The sequence below is a fragment of the Anolis carolinensis genome, chromosome 1 (assembly GCF_035594765.1).
Source record: "Anolis carolinensis isolate JA03-04 chromosome 1, rAnoCar3.1.pri, whole genome shotgun sequence".
Lineage (NCBI taxonomy): Eukaryota > Metazoa > Chordata > Lepidosauria > Squamata > Dactyloidae > Anolis > Anolis carolinensis.
The window spans coordinates 65,632,194-65,659,045 of NC_085841.1; the positions used below are offsets into that span (position 1 = coordinate 65,632,194).

General features: G+C 39.8%; 1 protein-coding gene across 1 annotated transcript; it reads right to left on the reverse strand.

Annotated features, from left to right (window-relative positions):
• Positions 1 to 10,421: 10,421 nt before the first annotated feature.
• On the reverse strand, positions 10,422 to 26,618 carry LOC100552765 (sulfotransferase 6B1). Its single transcript, XM_003215830.4, has 8 exons — positions 26,485 to 26,618; positions 25,863 to 26,107; positions 22,674 to 22,810; positions 19,187 to 19,276; positions 16,525 to 16,651; positions 13,250 to 13,344; positions 12,430 to 12,586; positions 10,422 to 10,974 (listed from the first exon to the last, which is right to left on the reverse strand). The coding sequence occupies exons 2-8, from the start codon at positions 26,062 to 26,064 to the stop codon at positions 10,844 to 10,846; spliced, it is 939 nt and encodes a 312-aa protein (XP_003215878.1). The 5' UTR covers positions 26,065 to 26,107; positions 26,485 to 26,618; the 3' UTR covers positions 10,422 to 10,843.
• Positions 26,619 to 26,852: the final 234 nt, after the last annotated feature.

Here is a 26,852-nt window from a genome sequence, read left to right on the forward strand (position 1 = left end):
CTGAGCACTTTTTGAAGCAAAAGTTTCTTGTGAAACCACAATAAATGTTTACATATTATTTATTTATTTATTAGCAACATTTATATCCCGCCCTTCTCACCCCAAAGGGGACTCAGGGTGGCTTACAAGTTATATGTACATAAAGGTAAAGGTTTCCCCTGACGTTAAGTCCAGTCGTAACCGACTCTGTGGGTTGGTGCTCATCTCCATTTCTAAGCCGAAGAGCCGGCGTTGTCCATAGACATCTCCAGGTCATGTGGCCGGCATGACTGCATGGAGCGCCGTTACCTTTAACACCAGGGGGCCCTATATGTATACAATATATTATTAGCATAGCACAATATAAGCATTAGATATTACTATATTGCACTTTACCACTCTATTGCATAATATTACATGTATCATTATTGTATTATATATATATATATAGTGTGTGTGTGTGTGTATATATATATATATATATAAGTATCAGGCATGGACATACTTTTTGACACACAGCACCCTCAACAAACGACCATCCAACCTTTGTAATAATAATAATAATAATAATAATAATAATAATAATAATAATAATAATTAATAATAGCAACACCAGAGGCCACCCAGTCCAACCCCCTTCTGCCATGCAGGAAAAGCACAATCAAGGCACCCCCTGAATGGTGGGAGGGAAATAGGGTTTTGGAAGCAAGGAAGGATCAGGGAGGCAGGGGTAAAACATTTTGGAGGTGAGGAAAAGGGCTTTTGGAGGTGAGGAAAAATAATTTAGGCAGCAAAGAAGCTGAATGAAAAAGGCTCTTTGCTGCAAGAGTATTAGGGAGGGGGAGAATCAGGAAAGAGGAGGGAAAGCTTGGAGAGGGAGAGGGAGGGGAGGAGGAAGAGGGAGCCGGGGAGTCCCTCAGTATGCTTCAAGGAGCCCCAAGAAGGACCAAGCCCAGGACAAACAACAAAATTCACCAACTAACAATGCAGTTGAAAACATAACAACATATAGCAATTCAACTATGGCACAATTAAAAACAAACTATAAAAACAGCATTAAAATTATATCAAACCAAACTCAACCAGTAGTAACCAGGAATAAGATGGGCATGATCAGACTAAGGAGGGCTGGGCATGGTAGGTTAAACTCTAGCCAAAATCAGGCATCATTACATATAACTACAGAGATAGAATTATGTTGCCCCAAGACTCTTCTACACAGGCTCAAAACCCGTGATAATAGGTGCCTCAGGCAAACCCGGATTCATCCAAAGGAAACTGGGTTTTCCCAGTTTACTTCGGATTAGTTTAATAGCACAACAGATTCAGACTTTACTGAAAGGTCTGGATCTGCTGAGGTTATGGACCTGTGGGGATGGGCTCCCAGGAATTAATGCAGAGAAAACTGAGTTTTCCCAGTTTTCCTCATTAATTAAACATCTGGAAAGATCTGGACCTTAAGCTAATGTTCAGATCTTTTCAGGTGTGGGCCCTGTGAGGATTGACTCCTGGAACCGTGTTCCATGATCCCTTGGGGTCAATCCTCACAGCCATTCCTGGAGCCCAACGGAGCAGAGGGCACCCACCCACTCCTCCCCAGCCCCTATTCCTCCCACAAAACTTACCCAAAGGGTCTGCAAGCAATGCAGGCCCCTCTGCACTGTCCTTCTGACATTTAAAAATCATAGTCAGGAGGGTGTGGGGAAAGAGGGATTTCCCTCATCTCACCTCCTGAAACTTCATTTTCAAGCATCAGGATGACTCTACAGAGGAGTGTGCTCTATTGCCAGGCCCACTTGGGTAAGAGGAATGGGGGGCTGGATGCCATCTGGGATCAACCTTTATTTGACCCAGGATGTTGTCTAGCCACTTCCTGCAGAAAACCCGGGGTTGTTGGAGGGTGTGGGGATTGAAACAAGAGGAAGTGGGTTATTTTAGCCCATTTCTTCCTGGATTTTAGCTAAGTCTAGAAGTGCCCTTAGTGATGGTATCTCATGATGGCATCCCTTATAACATTTACAGTGTGACTTCTGTATGCATAGGGGATATGTTCCAAGACCCATCTCCTGGTGACCTATTTTGATTAGGTTTGAGCTGAAATCATACCACAGAATTGTACTGGAGAACCTAGAGAGAGCCACAAACACTTCCAGTGAGAGGGAGGAATATTTTTTGTAATGTGGATGAATGGAACTGTGGGTATTTAATTCATGGATGAGAGGGTTGTATTAGTTTCAGTCTGGCAGGGCTTCAGCTGGAGTTGCTGCAGAATGTGTAATTGGGTAATAAGGATTTAGCACTCTCGTGGTTATGAAGCACACCAAGAACAAGCAAGTGGACAGATACCTCGAGGTTTTGCTGCAACAACTTGTCTCCAGGCTGAAATGGTAGGAGAAAGGAGGTCATGTTCCACCATTAATTAATGTTAGTCCCCAGCAGTTAAAAGATCATAAATCTGTTTTATAATCTTTGTGACTACTGGACAGGATGCCAACCAATATTGCTGCATGGTCAAGTTTAAAAATGCTGCAATGCTTCAAATTTGGGAACAGAATAAAAATCTCACTAGGACAGGGCAGAATTCTTACTGGAAAACAATGTTGCTATTTTGATTACTCTGTAACTACAACATTGGTAAGGCCCCTTTCTGATTAAGGCCAAATGGGTGTCCTTAGGGATCATGGTCAGCTAAGAACATCTGGACTGAAAGATCACATGCGATATTGCTATGCGATATTGTAAGACTGTACTTTGCTTCCTGCCTTGCATAACTGTCAGTGTAATTAAAACCCAATTGTAGTGCTCTAACAATAAATTGCTTGCATAATCCAAAGTGCTTGTGTAATCTTGTTTAATTTCTGCTGTTAACCTTTCCCTTTGATACCAAATGAGGCTGCTCATTACCTTTGCTTTTAAGTGCTCATTGCCACACATAACATAGTTTAAACTGGGGGAAAGTGCTATGAAAAATGTGATAGTTATACCTATTTCCTGTAGAGGAAATGTGAGCTCTGCAACTGCATCTTAATAATCTGGATTTTTCTTTCCTTTCTTGGAATTTTGCAATAAGAAGAAATGTAAACAAGTATGATGACCAGTAAATTATTTACAAACAAATCAAAACACAGTTTTAGTGGAAATATCAGAAATCTGTTATTTCCCCTTTCTTCAGGGTAAAAGTGCTTAAGAATCCATTTCCAGGAACCATAGGCTCATCATGGCTTCTAGAGGACATCTTAGGTCCAGACTATCTGAAAGACTACATCTCTCTGTATGAAACTCCCAGAAAGTTAAAACCCACAGAGGAGAGTTTCTCTTGCTCCCAGCAGGTAGTGAAGAAAAAAGAAAACCTTTCTCTGCGGTTGCTCCCACAGTCTGGAATTCCCTTCCACAGGAGGCTACAGTAACCTTCTCCATGCTCTCCTTTCATCATACCATTTTGTTTTAGAGCACTTTTCATGTGTAATTACTTGCAGGAAAATTTGGAGGGGTGTTTTTTTGAAAAAAAAATACTGTGTGTATGTTTTTGTACTGTGTATATTTTCATACTGTGTATGATTTTATACTCTTAATATTTTATTTGTTTAATATTTTTGTCAGATTTCAATTGATTCTTTTTGGGAACTGCCTCAGGTTCAACTCTGGACAAAATGCAGCATATTGAATGAATGAATGTATGAAATTCTTTCCAAATCGAGCAACAAAGTAGTCAAAACTACTTTGCAGCAGAGGGTGCCCCATCACTTCTTTCAGTCACCAATCAAGGCACTTTGTACCGAAACACACCCAAGTCACGTTGGCACTTCAGCTAGAAAGTTCCATTGACACCTTTATACATCGCTGACAATAAAATACAACAGTAGATTCAACTATTGATAATTTTGTGCCCTTGTATAACACACAAAATTAGGTAAATCAGACCTAACTTTTCTGCCTAATCCTAAGTGTGTTACATTGTGCTAATAATTTTTAACAGAGGTGAGTAAATCGGCCATGTTGAAGCAAAACGCTGTTTTGTTTTTGCTATATGCTCCTAGGAACCCATTAGAAATAGAAGGGGGGAGTTGCTGTCCAGGCCATTTTGAGGGCTGGAAAAGACTTTTTTTCCAAGACAAAGTGATTCAATATCTGATCATTCTCTTGGAGAGAAGGGCCTAAAATGTCCTAAGGTAAAGGTAAGGGTTTCCCCTGACATTGTCGAGTCCTGTCCGGCTCTGGGGGTTGGTGCTCTAAGCCAAAGACACTTCCAAGGTCATGAGGCCAGCATGACTTCATGGAGCACCATTACCTTCCCGTCAGAGAGGTAACTATTGATCTACTCACATTTGCATGTTTTCAAACTGCTAGGTTGACAGAAGCTGGGGCTAACAGCAGGAACTCACCCTGCTCCCCTGATTCGAACTGACGACCTTTCAGTCAGCAAGTTCAGCAGCTCAGCGGTTTAATCCGCTACACCACCAGGGGCTACTAGGTGTTTTCAAATTTCTTTCAATTGCCCCTGCCCTTCTCATTATAAAAATCATTTTGGTGCAATCCTTTTAATTAAAATTTTGTTTTTAGAGGCGTGGTGATAAAGGTTTGCCCCTAAGGAGCCAATGTAGCCCCATAGCATTCCACAGTTGTTCATTTTCATTTATAAAATTGTGAGCTAAATCACCTTTGATTCTCAAGCAGAGCAACTAAATTGACCAACTTAAAAATAAACTGTCCCTGAAAGAACAAGAACAAAAATTAGTTTGAAATGTTGTTGTTTTTTTTATTTTACTTTTACAAATTTAAAATGTGCTTATGAAAAACTGAATAAGAGAAAACTTACAATTTGCCACAAAAATGTCAACATAGGGCTGGCTTTTCAGATTTTGCATATTCTCCAATTGTAGGAGCTGAAGGCGAGATGTTATCAAATTCCACCTTATATAACTTCTGTGGTTCCTTTTGTTGATTTTGTGAGAAACAAATAAAAGATATGGATACCAAACCATGGTAGTATGCTATTTTAAAAGAAAATCACACAAGATTCACAACTATATATGATGTTGGGTGCACATTGTATTTAAGTTTGTACAGTGAGTATGGGTGTGCCCATGATTTTTTCATGGCCACTGTTTGTTAATCTGTTACTTAACATGGCAAGCACAGACAGGGGTGCAGTATCAGCCACAGGAACAATAGATGGGAGTTTGCTTTTTCATGGTCACAAAAGCAATTAAGGTCATAACAGTTAAAAAGGAGTATCATAACGCACAAAATTAAAAGCTTTAATAGGTAGCTAAGAATGTACTAGAAAATGAGAAAATATACTAAACTCAGTACAAGGTTGCACAAAAACCTTTCTTGATTCCTTTATAACAGGATCCTAGATAAGATAGGGAATGATGAATGATCCCAAAAAGGGGAGAGGAGTGTGCTATGCTGAACAGTGGAACAGAAAGCAGTAAGTATTGGACAGACTTTATGCAATGCATTGCTGTTGGTCTGGACATTTCTAGTTGCAATGCTCCATGCAGCTGTGAGAAGTTGCATCTAACCGATCTTATAATGTACTACAATGCCCCAAAACTATTATTAAAAGACATCTTGATACAGCTACCTAGCATTTTTTCTTTCAAATGCTTACCCTGAAAATTATTTTTTTATGATTACTCCAATATTGCCCTCATCTACACATTCTGTTTACTATACAAGAACACAGACCATGTCGTATTCTGCTTTCATTCCAATGAGCAGCTAACAGTTCCTTAAACTTCTACACACTTATTGAAGAAAATTACTCCCCTCTTCTATTTTCACAATGCCAAATGAACACACTTGGTTTAGTGGATGGGAAAACAATACTGCCTTATTTCTAATATCAATAACGAGGAGGAGAATTATTTATTTATTCTCTCACTCATTTAAAATACTTTTCTATCACCTCTCAGATTACCAGGACCCCCAAGTCATGTACCACCAATAAAATAATTAATACATTTAATGTAACATCTTCCGTCATACTATTTATTTATTTATTTATTTATTTATTTATTTATTTATTTATTGTGTCAGAAGCAAATTGAGAATACAGTTATAATGTATGAAAGATCACAAAAAGTTTAAAACTTGTCATTATACTAAATTTCTTTTGATCAGAAGCTGGCCACTTCAAGTGCCTCTGGTGTCTCTGGGAGAAGGTCCTCCATTGTGAACGCAGCAAGGCTCAGACTGCATTGTAGTAAGTGGTCTGTGGTTTGCTCTTCTCCACACTCACATATTGCAGACTCCACTTTGTAGTCCCATTTCTTAAGATTGGCTCTGCATCTCGTGGTGCCAGAGCACAGTCTGTTCAATGCCTTCCAAGTTACTCAGTCTTCTGTGTGCTCAGGAGGGAGTTTCTCATCCAGTATCAGCCATTGATTGAGGTTCTAGGATTTAACCTACCACTTTTGTACTCTCGCTTGCTGAGGTGTTCCTCTGTAGATCTTAGGAAACTGTTTCTTGATTTAAGGCATTGACATGCTGGTTGATATCCAAATAGAGGATGGGCCGGAGATGTTAATGCCTTGGTCCTTTCATTATTGACTGCTACTTCCCAGTGGATGTCAGGTGGTGTAATACTGGCTAAACAGTATAATTTCTCCAGTGGTGTTGGGCGTAGACATCCTGTGATAATGCAGCATGTCTCACTAAGGGCCACATCCACAGTTTTAACGTGGTGAGATGTATTCCACACTGGGCATGTGTACTCAGCAGCAGAGTAGCAAAGTGCAAGGGCAGATGTCTTCACTTTATCCCCAGGTTGTGCCAATCAGCTCTCATATGATATTGTTTCTAATGGCTACTTTTTGCTTGATAATCAAGCAGTGCTTCTTGTAAGTCAGTTCTTTAAAAATAGCTTTTCAACCCATACATAACTAAAACAGCTACAGCAGTTTTTCCTGATTTAAAGGATTGAAGGCCAATAATCTTAATTACCCGTGGGAAACTCAAAAGTGATAATGCTCTTAGGTTCCAGAGTTGGAGTGGCTGTTATGCACCAAGCTAGATTCATGGGGATACCTAACAAGGCTTCCACTAAGCATTTAAACTATCATGTAGGTGCACTCACTTTTCTTCTTTCCCATACACAATTGTAAAGGTAAAGGTAAAGGTTTTCCCTGATGTTAAGTCCAGTTGCGTCTGACTCTGGGGGTTGGTGCTCATCTCCATTTCTAAGCCGAAGAGCCGGCATTGTCCTTAGACACCTCCAAGGTCATGTGGCCAGCATGACTGCATGGAACACCGTTATCTTCCCGCCAGAGCGGTACCTATTGATCTACTCACATTTGCATGTTTTCGAACTGCTAGGTTGGCAGAAGCTGGAGCTAACAGCAGACGCTCACTCCGCTCCCCGCATTTGAACCTGGGACCTTTCGGTCTGCAAGTTCAGCAGCTCAGCGCTTTAACACACTGAGCCACAGGAGGCAATTCTTTTGCTGGAAAAGGTTTTTTTCTCTCATTCCTACCCCCTTCCTTGCTGTCTTCCCAAAGAAATCAGAAAGATTAGACTACTTAAAGTACAGCCATGTGGTGGATAACCCCTAGTTCTCCCCTATCATTTGTAAGAAAGAAATGCAGCACACCTTTGATATTTAGGAAGAAATGGTCCCTGCTGATAGCACAAATGTGCACATTCAAATTCCTATTAAATAAGGCAACTGTAATGTGGCCAGCAAGCCCCAGGCACCAAGCCTGACTGGTATGCCTTGAAGACAGAAGCAGGCAGCCCTCCACGTTCATATCTGTAGATCATAAGCCCACAGATACAAAGGCGGGCACTCTATCTGCTAACTTCCCACTCCCAGTTATTGTTTCTAGGTAGGAAGTGAAGGGATAGAGAACATACATAATTGAGTGGACAATAACCATGCTTAACTTCCAAGATCAAATGGGACCTGGTACTTTATTTTTAGAGCAAAATTACACAGCATGATTTCAACAAAAAGGACAGTAAGTTAAGACAAAAGTCTTCAGATAAAAAAAAAAATGGGAGGGGGAGCTCTAACCAAGTGATAGGATTATATCTCCATCTACTGTTGAAAATGAAAAACCACACCCTTAGTATTGAAAGTAAACTTCTCAAAGATTAAAAAGCATTCATTTTGTTCAGTTTTTTGTAGATACGGGCTCATTTCATTAAATACATGCTTTTTAGATTTAGTTAGAAGGTATTTGTTCACATCCTATAATGAGAGTATGTAAATGTAAGGGGTGCTGGCAGTTTAGCAATTATTTTAAAATCTTAAGAGGCACCACAGAACTTTTTGAGCAAAAACTGTGTGTATCACTTTCTTTTGCACAAAATAAATATCTTATACAAAATTAAATTGAGCAGAGTGCTGGGAGCCCCTGATGGCACAGTGGTGGCAGCAATGATGACTTGAAGATTGGGCTGCTGACCTGAAGGTTGCCGATTTGAATCCAACATGGGGAGAGCATGGATGAGCTCCCTCTATCAGCTCCAGCTCCATGCAGGGACATGAAAGAAGCCTCTCACAAGGATGGTAAAAACATCAAAACATTTGGGAATCTCCTGGGCAACATCTTTGCATACGGCCAATTCTTTCACACCAAAATGACATGCAGTTTCTCAAGTTTCAAAATGTCAATTTAAACAAAAAACACCAAACCATAAAGTTCTGGATGCTTACCCAAGTGGAAGTTTTTTACCTAGATTATTTGTTCTTGCTTGTGAGAATAAAATAGATGAAGATTTAAGTAACTAACTGCCTCCTAACACTAGAACATGAATCCACTTTAAATCCGATTTCTGCCTCCTGCAGAATTCTGGGGTTTGTAGTCTGGTGAGACCCAGGACTTTTCTGGCTGAGCTGTTTAAAGCCACTCCCTAAAGTAGATTTAAAGTGGATTCAAGCTCTAGTGTGATGAGGTCAATCCCATCTTATTAGGCTCGTGCCATGTGGAGACATAGACGGCTTGATTCTGCTTATTTATTTGTTTTTGTTCTTCTGCAATAAGAACCAAAAACAAACTTCCATCCATGGTTTGCTTACTATTATATGCAGAGTTGGAGATCTGATTTGTCTCTCTATATAAATGCAAAAAATGTATGCCATCAACAAACCATGGTTTATTACTATGGAAATTATCTCATTGGACTGTGGAACACTTTGGAGGCTCCTTAAATACAAATGGAAATAACGCTGCATAATGCCACTCTCAATCCATCACAGATCAGTCTTCAGAGTGTATTAAAGTTGTAGCAAATGACCCACTGCATGACTATCAGCTTCCTCCCACCAGACTCAAATCAAGGAAAGGCTTCATGAGAACCACCACTCCTCTTGATGTTCCTCCAGCAGCAACAAGGGTGTCCCTCTGGGCAGCTAAACCAGGCAATTTTAACTGGATGGCCCCCCATGAGGGTCTTCCTCCAGGAGCAAACCAAGAGTGGGCAACTTGGAAGTCCCTGAACAGACTCAGAAGCGGAGTGGGCAGATCAAAAGACAACCTGGCAAGGTGGCACTACCTGGAGGAATCTTCCACCTTGCGTGACTGTGGAGCTGAACAAACAACTCCGCATATGTATGCTTGCCCACAATGTCCTGCCTCATGTACGGAGGAGGAGTTGCTTAAAGCTACAGACAATGCGGTTGCTGTTGCCCGCTTTTGGTCTAAAACTATTTAGTTGCTTGTGATTTCCTTTTTTCCATCATTTTTAAAATGTATTTGTTATGCAATGCTTTTGACACAAAATAAAAAAAAGCAAATGAAATGGTATTTTGCCATATAAAGGCTTTTAAATGTCCATTCAAAGAGCTTTAGATAGCCATTTCTGCCATGGATACCATGAATCCACTTCTGCAGTTAGTTTTGGAGGCTGTGATGTATATTGTGAGTATATTTGCCTCTTCAGCTGCAAAGCAAAAAGTTAACGCCTTCTCCCAGTTCACTCCCAACTGATTTAAAAAAAGTTGAATGAAGGATCTGCACCAAGCCTCTAATATGGATTTCCCCTGTAAATTAAATGTTTCCTTTTCTTGGAAAGCAATAATATTGTACAGAACTTCCCACATGTGTGTTTTTACTTCACTGCAAAAGCTGTAGAAGTACGAAGTGCACCTTCCATTTGCAGAATAAATCCAATAAGAAAAGTATTTAAATTGCTAATTGCTAATTCTTAATTAATATTGAAAGTGCATGTATGAATGGTAATTCAGTACAGTGAAAATTTGGAAGTACAAAGATGTGCAGTTTCGAATCTCTGAACTATTGGAGCACCATAGTTCTTACTTTAAAAAAAAAAAAAGCAAAAAGGAAGCATGTATGAAAATGGGGGATGCACAGATTGGGAAGAGCTGCATCCCTGCCACTATAGTAAGGTCAACATCCTGGGAAACATCCTATTTTATCCTTAAATTGCAGATCTGATCCTTGGTACACATTGGCCAGATAAGAGCAATGAGTGGAAGATCACAAAACTTTATTTAAGCTTCAGCGAAAGGGTGTCTGGGGTCTCAGGACCATAAAACAGAAACACTGATCAAGGCAAAAAACTAATCATTATGAAATTTCTGTATGAAAAAGGCAAAATATGTCATAATACATCACAGTTACACCACTAACTAGTAGAACAAATATCTGAGCACATGCATACTGGGCAGAAAACATAGGCACATCCCATAATATTTCTATTAGTAGGAGGAGGGAAATAGGGGCACTTGAAGACTATGCATCAGCATGCTAGTTCAGAAAGAAGAGTTTCCTCGAACTCATTGTGACTTAGAAGTTCTAGAATTGATTGAAATTTTATTACAGGAAGCGAAATCATTTTTACATGCAAACATTGTTTTTTTATTGAGGCAAACTGAGATCCCTTTTTGGGTCTTCACACCTTGCAATAGACATCGTACTTTATCAAGGCTCCCACTTTGGTTCCTGCTAAATGCTCTCTGAACACTGTGTCCATTTCCTGGTTATTCTCTTGACTAAAAAGTGCCTTCCAGTCACTTACAGAACCTAGAAGCAAATACATATACAAATATCTATTAGTCCTGTGCGATCAATAAAAAAAAATGTTTCAGTGCTCATTAATAATTACTAAATTAGGGGGGCAAACATTTCTAAAGTGTTTCTAAAATATCATAAGGGGTCTGTATCATAACAATAACGAAGTAACAAATTTTTCGTTAAGTAATAGTGCCCATAGGGAAAGTTCAGGGACTCCTTTCTCCCTCACTGTTAGAGTTATCAGGATGAAACTTGCTACAATTGTAGCACACATTTATCACTCTTAGCCCTCCAAGTTTCAGAACATTTCACTCATCCAATGATTTTTGGGTATTTTTTTAAAGAACAACATTAAAAAAAATACATGAGCTATCTTCGTGATTTTCTCTATAATGAGACAAGATAACAAGGGCATCCCCCCCCCCCACACACACACACACACACACATTCCAGAAAGATTCACACATCTACTGATTTGGGGAATTTTTTTTAAAGTTTTGACAAAAACCTTTTTTAAAGACACAACAACTACCCTCTTGAATGTCTTTATATGACACATGACATAGAGCACAGATTTACTATCAGTCCTCTTTGCAGATTCCATAATTTATTGGAACTTTAAACTACGTGGCTAACTGCTGCTATGGACTAACTATGGCTCTCCCCTATCTCATTGGGGCTTTCTGATATGAGCAGAATTCTGGGAAATGTAGTTTAGGGCAGGGCCTTTTGAATTCTCTGCCAAGGGGTCCTCATGCATATCCCTAATGCATATCCCTAATGCATATCCCAGAATTCTGGTCACATCAGAAGAAAGGCGCTGCTGGATTTCAAGTGTTAATGTGTCTTTCTCAGCCTCCCTCCCAGCTCACTTGCCCTCTCACAATGGCAACAGGCAACCTGGCTCTCCCTAATTTAAAGAAGAATGGCCTCTTTGGCTTCACTCCACTGGTACGGTTTGCTTGTGCTAAAAATGAAACTGACTTTGGGAGACTAACGAGACTTAATGACCTTTAACAAAAAGTCATAGGTGAGTGTTTCAATTCTTGAGTTTTTTTGTGGGTACCCCCCTCCCGCACATTTCTTAATATTGCCTTGTATGTAAAGATCTTACAAAATAGATCCAACATACGAGGCACAAATGATTTTCTGCATAGTCTAATATCTACATATAAATGGAGGCAGCATGGCATAGTAATTTGTTGGACTGCAACTCTGAAGAACAGGCTGTATTTTGAAATACAGATGAATGAATTGGAAACATTTTCTTTGATTTCAAATGAAAGCTGGGTTTTGATACAGTACAAATATCTGAAAGCAATCTGTTAATAATCCAGATTTAGATGCTTTAGCAAGCCAGCAAAATGTAATGAAATAGTAAACCCCATTAAAATAAGGCTGCAGCATTTACCAATGACATCAGCAGATAGTTGACTGTAATTTTAAGCACTTTAGAAAAGATACCTTTACGGAAGAGAGCGTTACCAAATTCACCATGGGTTGTTTTGGAATTATCTTTCATAGCCGTGAACGTACTCCTTTTTGCAACACCTTGAATATCTTCCTCACTTAGATTCAGTTCTAAGAATTTAGCTATCTTCTCAGCTCCTAAAACTGTGTTCTGCAAAGAGAAAAGGAAAGCAACAGTGTAATCAATGTCTACGCTCCATATCACATGAGGTACCTTTGTTGTTAAGTGTTTTCAACACAGCATGCACCTATTGTGACAGTATGAATGAGAGATCTTTTGGACACCTTATTGAGTCTATCCACTTATCCATACTTACAATATGCTCTTTCTCTGTTCTACTTTTCTAACTTCACCAAGAATTTTTTTCCAGTGAGTCATGTTCTCTCATGATATGCTCAAACTTCAATAGCCTCAATTTAGTCATTTTGGTTTCTAGAGAAAAAGTAAACTTGATTTGCTTACAAAACAGAAGGTACAAACACAGCAACAAAGTTTTCTTGTTTTTAAGAGATATTCCAGCATTCAACAGAAAAGCTTTAAAAATATTTTTTTCACAGTGGGTAATGTCTACAGTCTTAATCTTGGTAACTAGGTTTAATTTTGCAGCGACATTGCAGTACCACCCTGGGTCCCCTTGGGGAGATAAGGTAGAAAACAAATAAAGTTGTATTATTATTATATTGAATTGTGTTTATCTATGAAGCTTTTTAAGTGAACTCATGGCTACTGGCATCTCTTACTTTAACCTTCCTCACACGGTTGCTGGGAAGAATCGATGGGGACAAGTTCATATCTTAGCAATATTTATAGTACCTCTTTCATTTCTTCATATGTTATTGGCATGACATTTTCTTCATCAATGTACTTGTTCCACATGCAAAGAAAATCAATATAGGATCCCCAGGGCACTAGTGGAAATCAGAAATCATGAAACAATAATCAGAGATAACTACTTAAAAATATTTTTGGTTGTGCTGCATTCCCCAAGCATCATATTTCAACATAGGTTAGACTTTCCCAAACACTTTCTTATACACTTTAAGATGATGTGTGAGAGAAGGAAACCATTTTGCCTCTTGAGTGTTTTCTGTTCATGATGAGTCCAGTTCAAAATAAGTTGGCTCAAAACTAGTCACTTCATTATTTAGTTAGTTAAATGTTCTGTGGTATTGAAAGAATTGTAACTAGTGTACAAATAATACAATGGGTTTTCCTTTTGATACTGCTTATTATTTATTGAAGATATTGTTTTATGATCTACCCTAGGAGGCGAATGGCTCCAGATAGACTCCTGATAACTCTTGGGAGTTTCCTATTGATAAGAGACATGATCCTGTGGAAACCCTGGTTAATCTCTGGAATGGAGAAGACACCGAGATAACAGACATTACTGTGTGCAAGAATCCCCACCCCTAGAGCAGTTCCAAGTCATTTGTTTAGTAAGGAGAGGTCAATGATGAAATGAGTAGGATAAAGAGTAGAGCACCAACAGCGGAAAACTCATAATGATTTTGGCCAAACATAGTATAAAAGCAGAGGCGGTCCAACCATAAGGCGAACTAGGCACTCGCCTATGGCGCTATCGTCCCGGGGGCGTCACCATCCTGGGAGGAGGGCGCCACTCTCCGCCTCCTTCTCCTTCAGGCGTCCCGGTGCCCACGCTGGGCCTTCTGGCAGGCGCGAGCCTGCCTTCGCACCCTGCAAGCCCACCTTTGGGGCCTTCAGAGATTGTGAGGTCTGTGGGAACTTGGAAGCTAGGTATGTGGGGTTTATATATCTGTAGGAGGTCCAGGGTGGGAGAAAGAACTCTTCTTTGAAGCAGGTGTGAATGTTGTAATTAATCACCTTGATTAGCATTTAATGGCCCTGTGGCTTCAAGGCCTGGCTTCTTCTTCCCTGGCAGAATCTTTTTTTGGGAGGTGTTAGCTGTCCCTGATTGTTTACTGTCTGGATTTCTTCTGTTTTCAGAGTGTTGTTCTTTATTTATTCTCCTGATTTTAGAGTTTTTTTAATACTGAGGGCTATCTGGGTTATCTAAGTCCACACTGCCCTATATCCCTGTTCAATGTTTAGTGCTAAATTCGCAAATATAGTAATTCCTACATAACATTACCATGTATTGAACTGCTTTTTCTATTGATTTGTTGTAAAACATGATGTTTTGGTGCTTAATTTGTAAAAGTATAATGTAATTTGATGTTTAATCCTTTTCCTTAATCCTTCCTTATTATCCAACATTTTCGCTTATCCAACGCATTTATTTTTCAGTTATTGGGTTGGGGGGGGGGGCGCCAAAATTCTGTTTGCCTACACTTGAAAAATACCTAGGGCCGGCTCTGTATAAAAGACATACTATATAGCATGTCTAAGCTCACTTAGATGAAAGGTTAGAAGGCATGATTATCAAGTCTGCAGATGACACCAAATTGGAAGTAAATTGGAATACTCCAGAAGACAGGAGCAGAATCCAAAACGATCTTAACAGATTAGAGAGATGGGCTAAAACTAACAAAATGAAGTTCAACAGGGACAAATGCAAGATACTCCACTTAGGCAGAAAAAAAATGAAATGCAAAGATACAGGATGGGGGATACCTGGCTTGACAGCAGTACATGTGAAGGGGATCTTGGAGTCCTCTTGGACAACAAGTTAAACATGAGCCAACAACGTGATGCGGCAGCTAAAAAAGCCAATGGGATTTTGGCCTGCATAAATAGGAGTATAGTGTCTAGATTCAGGGAAGTCATGCTACCCCTTTATTCTGCCTTGGTCAGACCACACCTGAAATCACACTGTGTCCAATTCTGGGTACTGCAATTGAAGGGAAATGTTGACAAGCTGGAAAGTGTCCAGAGGAGGGCAACTAAAATGATCAGGGGTCTGGAAAACAAGCCCTACGAGGAACGGCTGAAAGAGCTGGGTATATTTAGCCTGAAGAAAAGAAGGCTGAGAGGAGACATGATAGCCATGTATAAATATATGAGGGGCAGTCATAGGGAGGAGGAAGCAAGCTTGTTTTCTGCTGCCCTGGAGACTAGGACTCAGAACAATGGCTTTAAAATATAGGAAAAGAGATTCCACCTGAACTTTAGGAAGAACTTCTTCACTGTGAGAGCGGTTTGGAACTCTCTGCCCTGGAGTGTGGTGGAGGCTCCTTCTTTGGAGGCTTTTAAGCAGAAGCAGGATGGCCATCTGTCAGGGGTGCTTTGAATGTGATTTCTTGCTTCTCAGCACGGGGTTGGACTGGATGGCCCATGAGGTCTCTTCCAACTCTATGATTCTATGATATAGCAGGAGTGCACAACCTACGGCCCTCCAGCTGTTTTGACCTCCAATTCCCAGAAGCTCTAGCCAGCTTATTCAATGGCCAGGAATTATGGTAGTTGGAGACCAAAAGAGCTGGAGGGCCACAGGTTATGCAGGCTTGCTCTATAGCTTGCTCTATAGCAATGGTGGCATCTTAGAAATCATACTTCTCAGCCACATTGTATTTGCAAGAGTCTCCAGCACAGCTGCCTTTAGTGATTAGGGGACTAATCAGAATAAGATAAAGGGAACTTTTCTCATTTAACTGTATCAAAGAAAAGAAGTGGGCAATCACTTATAATAACTGGTATTTAAGTATCAGAATTCAGAATGCAGAAATATTTGCCGCTTCTGGGCAGCTGTCAGACTGTTGTTCCTTCTGGAAAAGAGAAGGATGCTGAAGGGACCACCAGGCAATGGCAGCACCCTGTCCCCACCAATAAAAATAATCTAAAAAAAGAGTATGTGGACATTTCTGAGGATCTGTAGGATCAGAGATCTTAATATATTTTCAGTACTTCTCAGATTGAGTCGGGAAGTGGTACATAAGTCACTTTACAGCAAGATTGTCAGGCTCTATTGATATCATTGGACTGCAACTCTTAGCAGCCCTAACCATCATAGACAATTATAATGAATACTGAGAAATGAAATTCAGGCATAACTATTTAAACCCCTACGTGCAGTATAATTCTTTCATTTCAAACATTTATTGACTGGATAGAAAATAAATTATTAATTAATTATATAATTAGTATGAATGAAAAATTAGATATCCTACCTTGTCCCTTCATTAAGTCTTCAAAGAATGCTCCAAATGTATCATATGGTGGGTACGCCGTAAAGGTGTTTGAAAAATGGAAAAAAGATGCAGCTACATCTTTTGGATTCCGAATCAACATCAGGACCTTAAAAATTCAAGAATGTGAGAATTGTGGATGGAAGAAAATGTTTCTATAATATATTAGTATCTAGTATTTAAAATTTCTAAGTACCACAGTCTAGTACTGCAATGTTATGTATACATCTTCTGAGGAGTAAATCACATTTAATTCATTGTGAATTATGTGGGACTATTTCATAGAGCAAGGCTTCATAACTCATAACTAATGTATCTTTTCCTATAATATATGCTTTTCCCCACACAATGTAAATTGGGAGTGGGCTCAACTCGGTCTATCTATCTAAGAATATGATCCTCTAATTTTATCATATACTTATATTAGCTCAGTATAATACAGTACAAGTAAGAAAAATACATGTTCAGCCATTTTAAAATTTCTAATCAAAATCTGCCTGATATGTATATGCACAGAAAGTCACAGAAAGCAAGAGGTCCTTTGTTGTGAATTGTTTTTGTATCTTGTCCTAGGTGCTTAATGTTGAATAATGGCTGCCGGGAGCCATAATTCAATGTAATATGTTGGATTAAATCTCTAAGCGGTTGTCTTATTTATTTTGGAGAAGAGTAAGACAGAAAATTTAATATGACCGTAAGGACTTGACTTTTCTCAAGAGAGGGATGGCAGCTGGAACGAATATTAATAATGCTGTCATTTTCTATGCATAAAACATTGTTTAGTGCATAACTCCATTTTGTCTGTGTGTGCAGAATAAATTTCTGTTATGCACACTACACAGACCACACTGGTTGTATGATGTTCCTGACTTTCGTAGGATGTGTGTTATGGATAACATGGGATGTATGAGTTGTAGAGCTCAGATACAAGTTGATTCCTTACAAAACCTGTCCTTGGAAGTGGCACCCTAGGTTCACTTATTTCTGATGGAGAAAAAAATAGAATTGTTTTTCAAAGTATTGTAATCCAGAGTATTTTGGCCTATTTGGAAATGTTTCTCTCCCTATCCTTTGGATGCAGTGGCCACACTAGATTTTCTGGGATTTCTGTGCCTTTAACTGACAGTTTCTTGCTAGGAGCCCTGTCTCCTTGACTTTTTCCTAATGATTTTTAAATGTTTTATTGTTGATGTTTATATGATTTTTCTGGGTATTGGTTAACATTAAGAAGTATAGAAATATTTGATCTAAAGAAAATGTACAATAAAAGTACTCATTGTTAAAGGATTAGGAACAACAGAGTCAAGGCTTATTTAAGCACCAGTCTATACTTTTTAAAAGGCTAGCATGTGTCAAGGCTGCCTTAATGTGGACTTGCCCCATATTTCCCAAAGTTGAGGAAAAGTTTGAATACTAGCTCAGAATTTGGACATTCCCCTGATTTAAGGCCAGTGAAAACAGTTTGGTGAGTTCTCAAATGGTACCAGCCATAAGTATTCTGACTACCATCCCATGTTACCTGGGCTCGGGTGGCCTGGGGACATGGGATGGCAGTCCCTGTTCCCCTTGCCCGCCCCCGCCCCTGCCCATGTTGGATCGGTCTCCGGCCACATCATAGCACTTGTCCTGACATCAGCCACAATGATCAGGAACACTGGGGTGGTAGGGGGAGCAGAAGGGAGTTTTCCTCTCCTCTCCTTATTTATTTGCAGCATTTATATTCCGTCCTTCTCACCCCGAAGGGGACTCAGGGCGGATCACATTACATATATAGGCAAACATTCAATGCCTTTTAACATAGAACAAAGACAAACAAACATAGCCTCCGAGCGGGCCTCGAACTCATGACCTCCTGGTCAGAGTGATTCATTGCAGTTAATTGCAACTGGCTTGCTCTCCCACCTGCGCCACAGCCCGGGCCTCTCCCCTTCCCTCTCCCCTGGTGCCCAGTTGCCACAGCTGATGTCAGAGCAAATGATGGGGAACAGATGGGTGCTGTGTTACAGCCAGAAACTGCCACAACACAGGGGGTGAATGGAAAATATTTAGGATGCTGGCCCAGTAACACCAAACCAAGTTTGGCACTACTGGGCCGTGGGGACTCTCTCCTGCCCTGTAGTAGCTAAGGAAGTCCCTGTGCAAACTTTTCCCAGGGCTGATATGGCATCCAGTACATGGGATCAGGCCATATTTAGGGTAGTGTAGACATGCCCTTAATGACACAAGGAGACTTCTCTTAATTACCCTGAGGGTTTTTTGCCTTGAATCTAACAGCTTCACACTAATCAAAATAAAGGAATACTACCGAGTTTGCTATCTGGAAAAATAGATTGGGTTTGTTTTAGCCCGATACATTATTCACAATAATACTCTTTCACTCATCAGTGCAGAGAAGAGAACAGATTGTTCCTATGTCACTACCATGATCCTCATTGGCCACATAGATCTCCCTGTGAACACCTGGTCATTGCAGTTATGTCTGCTGAGGTCAGAATAGGGCGCCCTTGTGTTCCACAAGAAGGACTAGGTTACTCTCCCCCAGGGAGTTCCGAGTCTAGCCAAGAGCTGTGGTGGTGACACATAGATTAAGGAATGGGTCAGCAAGGGAACAGAATGATTACAGTGAATTAAAGATTGTACTCACTTTGGCTTTGTTTTTGAAGACTGATACCGGAAATTTATCAGGACGAAGATGTGAAAATATCACTCTCCTAGAAGGATAGCTCTTCATCCTCTTTCATAGACAAAATAAATAAATATGAAATTAAACACCTCATGCATTTTATGTTTATTACTAGAAAGGCAGCACATAAAATAAAGATGCAAATGAATAGATAAATAAATAAATAAATATTCTGTAGACCACATGGGTGGTCTACAATTGTAAAAAATGAAATATAATATCAGAATGTCTAAGTATATTTACATCATTAATAGAAACATACCCAGAATTTAATCTAAAATGTTAGATCAAATCTATACCCATCTATATCTAATACCTTGTTCACTGGCATTTTTGTGCCCTGTTATATTTTACTGTCTACAGCTCAAAATATTTGGCGTAGCACTGAATATTAAAGTTTTTGTTTTTTTCATATCAACAGTTCCCCTTTCACCTTTTCTTTTGTTCCTTCAGTTCCTCATCAGAAACTGGGAATCAAACTAGAAAAGCATACACTGTACTTAGAAAAGGTGCACCCTCATGTGGGGAAAGATATCTACGTATCATAGCAGGTTACTTTCTACAACTATGCTTCTTTCATTTGAATTAGTTTGGCTCATGATTGGCCCTTGGAAAGTGGATGCAATTTTAATTTTCATATCTGATTGCTGGGACACACATCAAGAAAAACTTTTGTGAAAGGGGAAATGCGCAAATCACAGGGGGAAAATCCCTTTTGTGGTGACTACAGTCAAGAGATGCATTCACAAATGTTATATGACAGTTACCACAGCAAAATACTGTGTGGTATGTAAAATATTCAGTTATGTTGTGCTAATTTGTATTCAATGTGACATAATATTCTACAGATAGAACAGCATACCTCCTTCTAGTTGATATCACAAAGATTTGGCTGTTAAATTCATGGACTTTGAGCCAGAGAAAAGACTGTGGGCACACCTACATTAATATTTAATCTGGGGTGACACTGGGAGAGGAGGAAGCAATTTGAACTTACTTACACATGAAGCTCTGGGTGGTGCTTGTAAACACCAGAAAGGCCAGCTCAGAACCAGTAGCAGGATCTGCTGGATCCGTGACTTCACAGTGTTATAGAAATCATTTTCCCCACTCTCCTATCACAATGCAGAGCACCCACCCCTTAAACATGTGGCTTACAACTACATGTACTGATGCACATTACAGGTCCTATTTTAGAACATCCCCTGATTTAACTTATCCCTATTTAAAGTTTTTAATGCATGTTACTGCACATGTTCACACTATGCATCATTATAACACTGCATTTTCAAGCTGCTTTCAATCCATATTAAATAGACAGTGCACATGTGCTCTATGACTGCTTGGTTTCTCTGTTCTAGAGATTTCCAAAAGGAACTAAGAAAATTTATAAAATTACCTGCCAAACAGAGACAGTTGGGCTTTTCCTCTACAGCAGTAAATGGGTCCATACATGTAACAGTTTGGTCTTGGGGGAGCCACTCCACACAGGGGAATCCACACTGACCACATAATGTGAGTTCAATGCAGTTCAGTACCATGATGTCCGTATGATGCACAAAGCAGTGCACATTACGGACCTTATCACATTGAGGCATTCGCCACCCATCATGGCACTACTTCCCCACCCCTTTCACCACAGAACTCGGCCAGAATCAGATGTGTATCATGTAATGGGCTCAGTGGTGAAAGGGGTGGGGAAATGGCATATGACTGATAAATCAGCCCATATGATGAAGTCGTAAATCATACTCCCGATGCCTTAAACCAGAATTACAGTGTTCAATAGTTTGAATTAGCCTAATAATTCACATCAGTGCATTGACATGTAATCTCAACTGCAAGGGTTGTTTGAATCAAATATGGAGAGTAGAATCAATAAAAAAATGCATCACAGCCAGGATGCCATCCCAGCACAAACAGGCTCTGGATTCTGGGGAGGTTGCTTCACTACAGGGCACCCAAGGGTAACTGCCCAGATGACCTTTCCCACTGGGAAATTTGAGCTGCACCCAGACAACTTTCACTTTCCAAAATGTTGCACTGCTGGTCAAAGCACAGATACACACTAGCACAGAGGACAGAAATGATTATCAGGAGGCAGCAGACTCAGAATAGATACCAAGTGCAGTGATGCTCTGCGAGTGCAGTACTCTTCCGAATGAAGCAGAGAGTGTTTGAGGATCAGGACATCCATAGAGAGACTAAGATGTTTATTTACAACCTGTTATATGCCTGCAAAATGTGGACCATCTACACATGTCACACTCAACTCCTGGAACAATTTCATCAGTGTTGCCTACAAACAATCCTGCAAATCCAAATGCCCAGTCACCGTCTCCCAAAGTAGTCACTCTACTCCCAAATGAAGAACTGAAAATGGAATGTTTGTGGACAGGAAAAGAGATTTAAAGGTGGCCTTAAAGCCAACTTTAAAACTGTGGCATAGACACTGAAAACTGGGAAGCCCTGGCCCTTGAGCGCTCTAACTGGAAGTCAGCTGTGACCAGCAGTGCTGCGGTATCTGAAGAGGCACGACTGGAGGGCGAAAGGAAGAAACATGTCAAGAGGAAGGCACATCAAGACAACCCTGACCAGGACCATCTTCCAGCGGGAAACCGATGCCCTCAATGTGGAATAGATCACCTACGGACCCACCACAATGGCCCTACGCTTTGAATGCCATCCTACTCAGACACAAGTGATTGCCAATGATGATAAACACCTTCCAGGTTTCAATTTGGTTTAACATGTGTATATGTGGACATGTGCATATTCGCTTTGCATTGACTCCTGCCAAATTTCTGGCATGAGTAGATGCACCCTGAGAGACTGAAGAAGATTTGGAGGAGGAAATTAGCTTTTTCCTGTCTTTAGTTCCATCTGATCCCATGAACTATTTCATCGTAAAATATAATTGTTTTTATAGCAGAAGTACACCCAACCCCTGACTTCATAGAAAAAAAACATCTGAAACATCATGGGAAGGGATGGACCCTGGCAGTAGGGAACACAGCATGACGGTCCTCTCCACTGCCCCACAATTTCCCCTGCTGTCCCCTGCTTTACAAATGGCCATCTGATATGGTCTTTAGTTTCTAATTTGACATTTAAACTGCTTATGAACAGCTCTGGTGGGGAAGGTAGTACTGTCTGCTTCCCCAACATGAAGAATGTTGGTGTACCTACAAAGCCCCAATAGTTGCAACCATGATTATTATTGGCCTGGAACCTGGAAGAGGTGTCAGCTAATCAAATACAGCACGTGAAGAATGCATTTTAAACATGAGAAAAATAACATGTACGCAAAGATAAAGCATCCTCATTCAGCTCTAGCACTGGCAAACATTACATAGAGGAGGAGGAGGAGATGCTAAAGAGCAAGGAGAAGTATAAGAATGCCTTTAAGCACCCATTCAGGTTTCTGTATAAGCAGGCAAGGATTCACCTGGTACTTTTCAGGATCTCCAATTTCCAGAAAGGGCATTTCTGCCAGAAGTAGCTCTTTGTTAAATTTGTGAGGTTCATGTTTCTTTGCAGAGGTTGCTACTAAATCTGTAACAATCTGACCAACCCAGTTATTGCCTGGAAAAGAAACAGAGAAATAGAAATATTTTTTCTCTGCAGCTAACCCATAGCCAAGGTTATCTAGCCATGAAGCAAAGATTGCAAGAGCTATTTTAAGATATGCTCAAATCAATTCATTTCATTGATATATACTGCATTCATAGCAAGCTAGCATCAACTCTATGTGAGTGTTCATGTCTATGTCTATATTTGTGAAGAAAACTTACCATAATTTTCTCCAGCAGTTGGCCAAATTTCAGTTTATTTTAATGCACTCCACAAAGCCTTTGCTGTAAACACTCTATTAAGTGTGCAAGTATTGTTTCTTTATTAAATGGATTTAAATCTTGACCAGTTTCTCAGTATAGTATCAATTGCTAGGTGAGTTCACTTGGTGAAATCTACTCCCTGGGCATGAATACAGCTGTGTAGAGGGAGCTAGAGAAATGGGGCTACTTTCCCATAAATAAGAATTCTGCTTCATCAGATTCTTCATTCTCAAAATCTATAACATTATTTTATGCTTTCAAATCATTTTTTACGCAAACCAACCCTGACATGGAGTTATATTGGCAGGTTCAGAGGGCCTGAGGCGCCTTCTACACTACCATAAAATCCAAATTATCAAAGCAGATCATCCACATTATCTGTTTTGAAATAGATTATATGAGTCTACATTGCCAATTAATCCAGTTCAAAGCACATAATCTGGATTGTATAAAACAGAGTAGGCCCCTTCCTCATAGCTGAATAAAATTCCACATTATCTGCTTTGAGCTGGAATATATGGCAGAGTGGACTCAGATAACCCAAATTCAAATCAGATATTGTGGGATTATCTGCCATGATAGTCTGAGTTATGTGACTGTGTGAAAGGGCCCATAGAAGGGGTCTGAGAAAGTATGACTTGCCCAATTGGGCTTGCAGGGCCAAGCAAACATTCAAAGCTTGCTCTCCAGAGCATAGTCCAGTGCTCAAACCACTACAGCATAGTGGCTGGTATCATTAAATTACAGTAATGTAAAGCTTATCTTGAGCATTTAGAAATACAGTTGGAGAATTCAGAGAAAAGACTCAGACAAAGTGATCAAGGTAATGTGAGCAAAATTAATTGTAGGCATGAATGCCTTTCAGTGTTCAGTCTTTGTAACGTTGGGCATGAACAAAAAAAATCATGATGGAGGTAGAATTCTTATGCTCTCATTTCACCACCCCTATAGCTAGATCCCTAAATCTAGGTACACATCAAACTCAAAAACTGGGGGGGGGGGGGGGATAAACCAGAAGAGAAGGAAGACCTTCACATGTGATTTTAAGGGCTTTATCAGACTAGCTTTCAAAGCAGGCACCTCCCACATTCTTGTCATCTTCTGCTGCCTGCAGACTTCTGGGAAATGTAGTTTAGGGCTAGGCCTTTGGAATTCTCACCTACAGAGGTTCTTGTCTTCCCAAAGTACATTTCCCAAAATTCTGCAGTCAGCAGAAGATGCCAAAAATGCCTGGCTGCCGCTTTAAAGCACTAGTCTGATAAAACGCTAAGCCTCACCTATCCTTTATTTATCAAGAGGAGTCTGCTTCTGCTTCAGGGACTCGGGATTAATTCCACAAATACACTCTGTACCCCAGAGAGGTTGCTAACTAGGATATGCAGGAAAAAATACAGCATTGCTCTACTGGCAATAGCTCCATTGGCAGTAGCTCCACAAGGGAAAGTGGGGGGGGGGGGGGGTGCTGACTTTTGAACTTGTTCGGTCAAGGTTAATAGGAGATATGCAGTGTTAATCCACTCTGGCTTTAGCTTTTGTGGATTTTGATTTTTTTCACAAAGTTGATTTAAAATATTTTATCTGGGAATCTAGATGTTCAAGTTTGATTCTGTGGCTAATTTCTTCCAGTCACGCTGGAGGAACTCAAGATTTGTAGAGAGAACACCTCACTAGGAATCCCTGAGTCTTGGAGTGTGATTATAGAGCAAACTTCCAGTGGAAGTGGATCATAAGGCCATGCTGGCAGATCTAGACATTTCCACAGAGGTGTTCTTTCAGGTAAAAAAAATGCCAAAGCTTTTTATTCACAGCTTTTTTATTTCATGGGGGTCCTCTGCCTCTATCCCCAGTGAGAGTGGAGGGCTGATTGTACTAGAACTTTTTGCTTTCAGAAGAAAGACACAGAAAATTGTAAGAGCTCACCAGGAAAAGATGTATAGGTCATCAACCTATAGATGTTACATACAGAACAAGTGTTCTTTCAAAACTTGTTGCTTGTTTGGAACTTTATTAACTGAAATTTGCTTTAAAGCAGTGGTTCTCAATCTGTGTGTCCCCAGATGTTTTGGCCTTCAACTCCCAGAAATCCTAACAGCTGGTAAACTGGATGAGATTTCTGGGAGTTGTAGGCTAAGACACCTGAGGACCCACAGGTTGAGAACCACTGCTTTAAAGTTTCACAGTTGCATTTTAGCATTGAGTTATAACTTTAAACTGGTACCTTAGTTATCTCCTGTCTGATCTTGACAGAAGGGTGACAGAGCAGGTGGCCACATTTCTTTTTGCAGTGGCAAAAACCTGCAAGTGCTTCATTAACAATTTGAAACTAGTAATAGCTGAGAGTATAACAAAGAGTAACTAAATTGTAATCAGCACCAGTCTTAGAATATAAGGATAGTCACACAACTCGTAGAGAATGTAGATAATTATTATCATTAAACTATAAGCCAGATTTGATGTTATAAATTATTCAAATGCTGTATTTTAATATTCTGTCATCATTTTACTTCAGCCAAAGGTTTGTTGACAGAAATAATGGCTACTGAACTGAACTGACTGTGATAACCTGGCAATAGTCATTACTTTCCTTCCCCATTCACACGCTCCTCCCCAGATAACTGTATTGGGTCATTATTATGACTTATTGAAGACAAACATTTCTGATTCTATCATTTTACACTTTGGTCTCCCTTATGTTAGGATTCCAATCAATTTTTATCATTAAGTAACTCTTCTAATGACAGTTCCAATTCAAATCACTCATGGTAGACTATTTAGATATAGATATATGAAAGGAGACCCACCACATTTACAATATCCATCTAGAATGACATCATCACTCCTTGCTTCAAAAGACTCAAGAGCTCTGAAGACTTCTGGGCTGCAAAGAGTTGTAGGGTACACAACGCCATCATAAGTGAATAGCTTTTGTTCTGGAGTCATCTTTTTACCAGCTTCCATTGCTTTTTCCACAGCCTCAATAAATTTATTTCTAACATAGGCCATTTTACACTTCTTTTTCTTCTTTTTTTCAGGAGGTAGAAAGATTCTGTAAAGAAAATAGATATGGTTAGGCTTTAAACATGTGACTTGTTTTAAAAGTGGGTTGTATTGTGTTTGTGTGTTTCTAAACTGTGCATCAGTTCAGAAGATTTCTTTTGCTAAACAGTTTTTCTTTCAAACACTGTTGCTGTTGTGTCTCTTCAAGTTATTTCTAACTTAGAGTGACTTTTTTGAGTGTTTGTTGCCAAGATCTGTTCAAGGGGTTTTGCCTTTGCCTTTAGGCTGAAAGAGTGTTACTTGCCCAAGACCACTTAGTTCTCATCTTTCTCCCTCTTCTAACCTTTTATTCCTTATTTCTCTGAATGCAATGATTTAATATGGAGACATGGCTAAATAATATCTCAAAAATACACTAATACTTACTTTCAATCCAATGGAACCCTTAGATCTCCTTTACTTTTCCTCTGTTATAGTTTCCAAAGCTCTGGTCTTGTCTGTGTCCCAAAGTTACTGGAACCTTGACATTAACTTTGCAATATCTTTGTATTTGTTAAGGTAAACATTCAAAGTACACTTTGATAAAAGCTGACAGAGAATTTATTTATTTATTTATTACATGCATTTATACCCCGCCCTTCTCCCCGAGGGGACTCAGAGCGGCTTACATTCTGCCACGAGAGCCAGCAACAAATATACTATAAAAACAAAACAATTAAAACATGATAAAAACATGATAAAACATGATAAAAAGTATACAAAAATTAAAACGCTGCAAAGCAGCAATATTGCAC

Bases quoted from the DNA above. Each gene is read 5' to 3' on its own strand.
- LOC100552765 (XM_003215830.4), bottom strand. From the start codon at position 26,064: ATGGCCTATGTTAGAAATAAATTTATTGAGGCTGTGGAAAAAGCAATG. The intron at 12,587-13,249 runs GTACTATAAATA...TTCTCTTTGCAG, and splicing joins CATATGAAGAAATGAAAGAG to AACACAGTTTTAGGAGCTGA. The intron at 10,975-12,429 runs GTATCTTTTCTA...ATTTGCTTCTAG, and splicing joins TAACGCTCTCTTCCGTAAAG to GTTCTGTAAGTGACTGGAAG.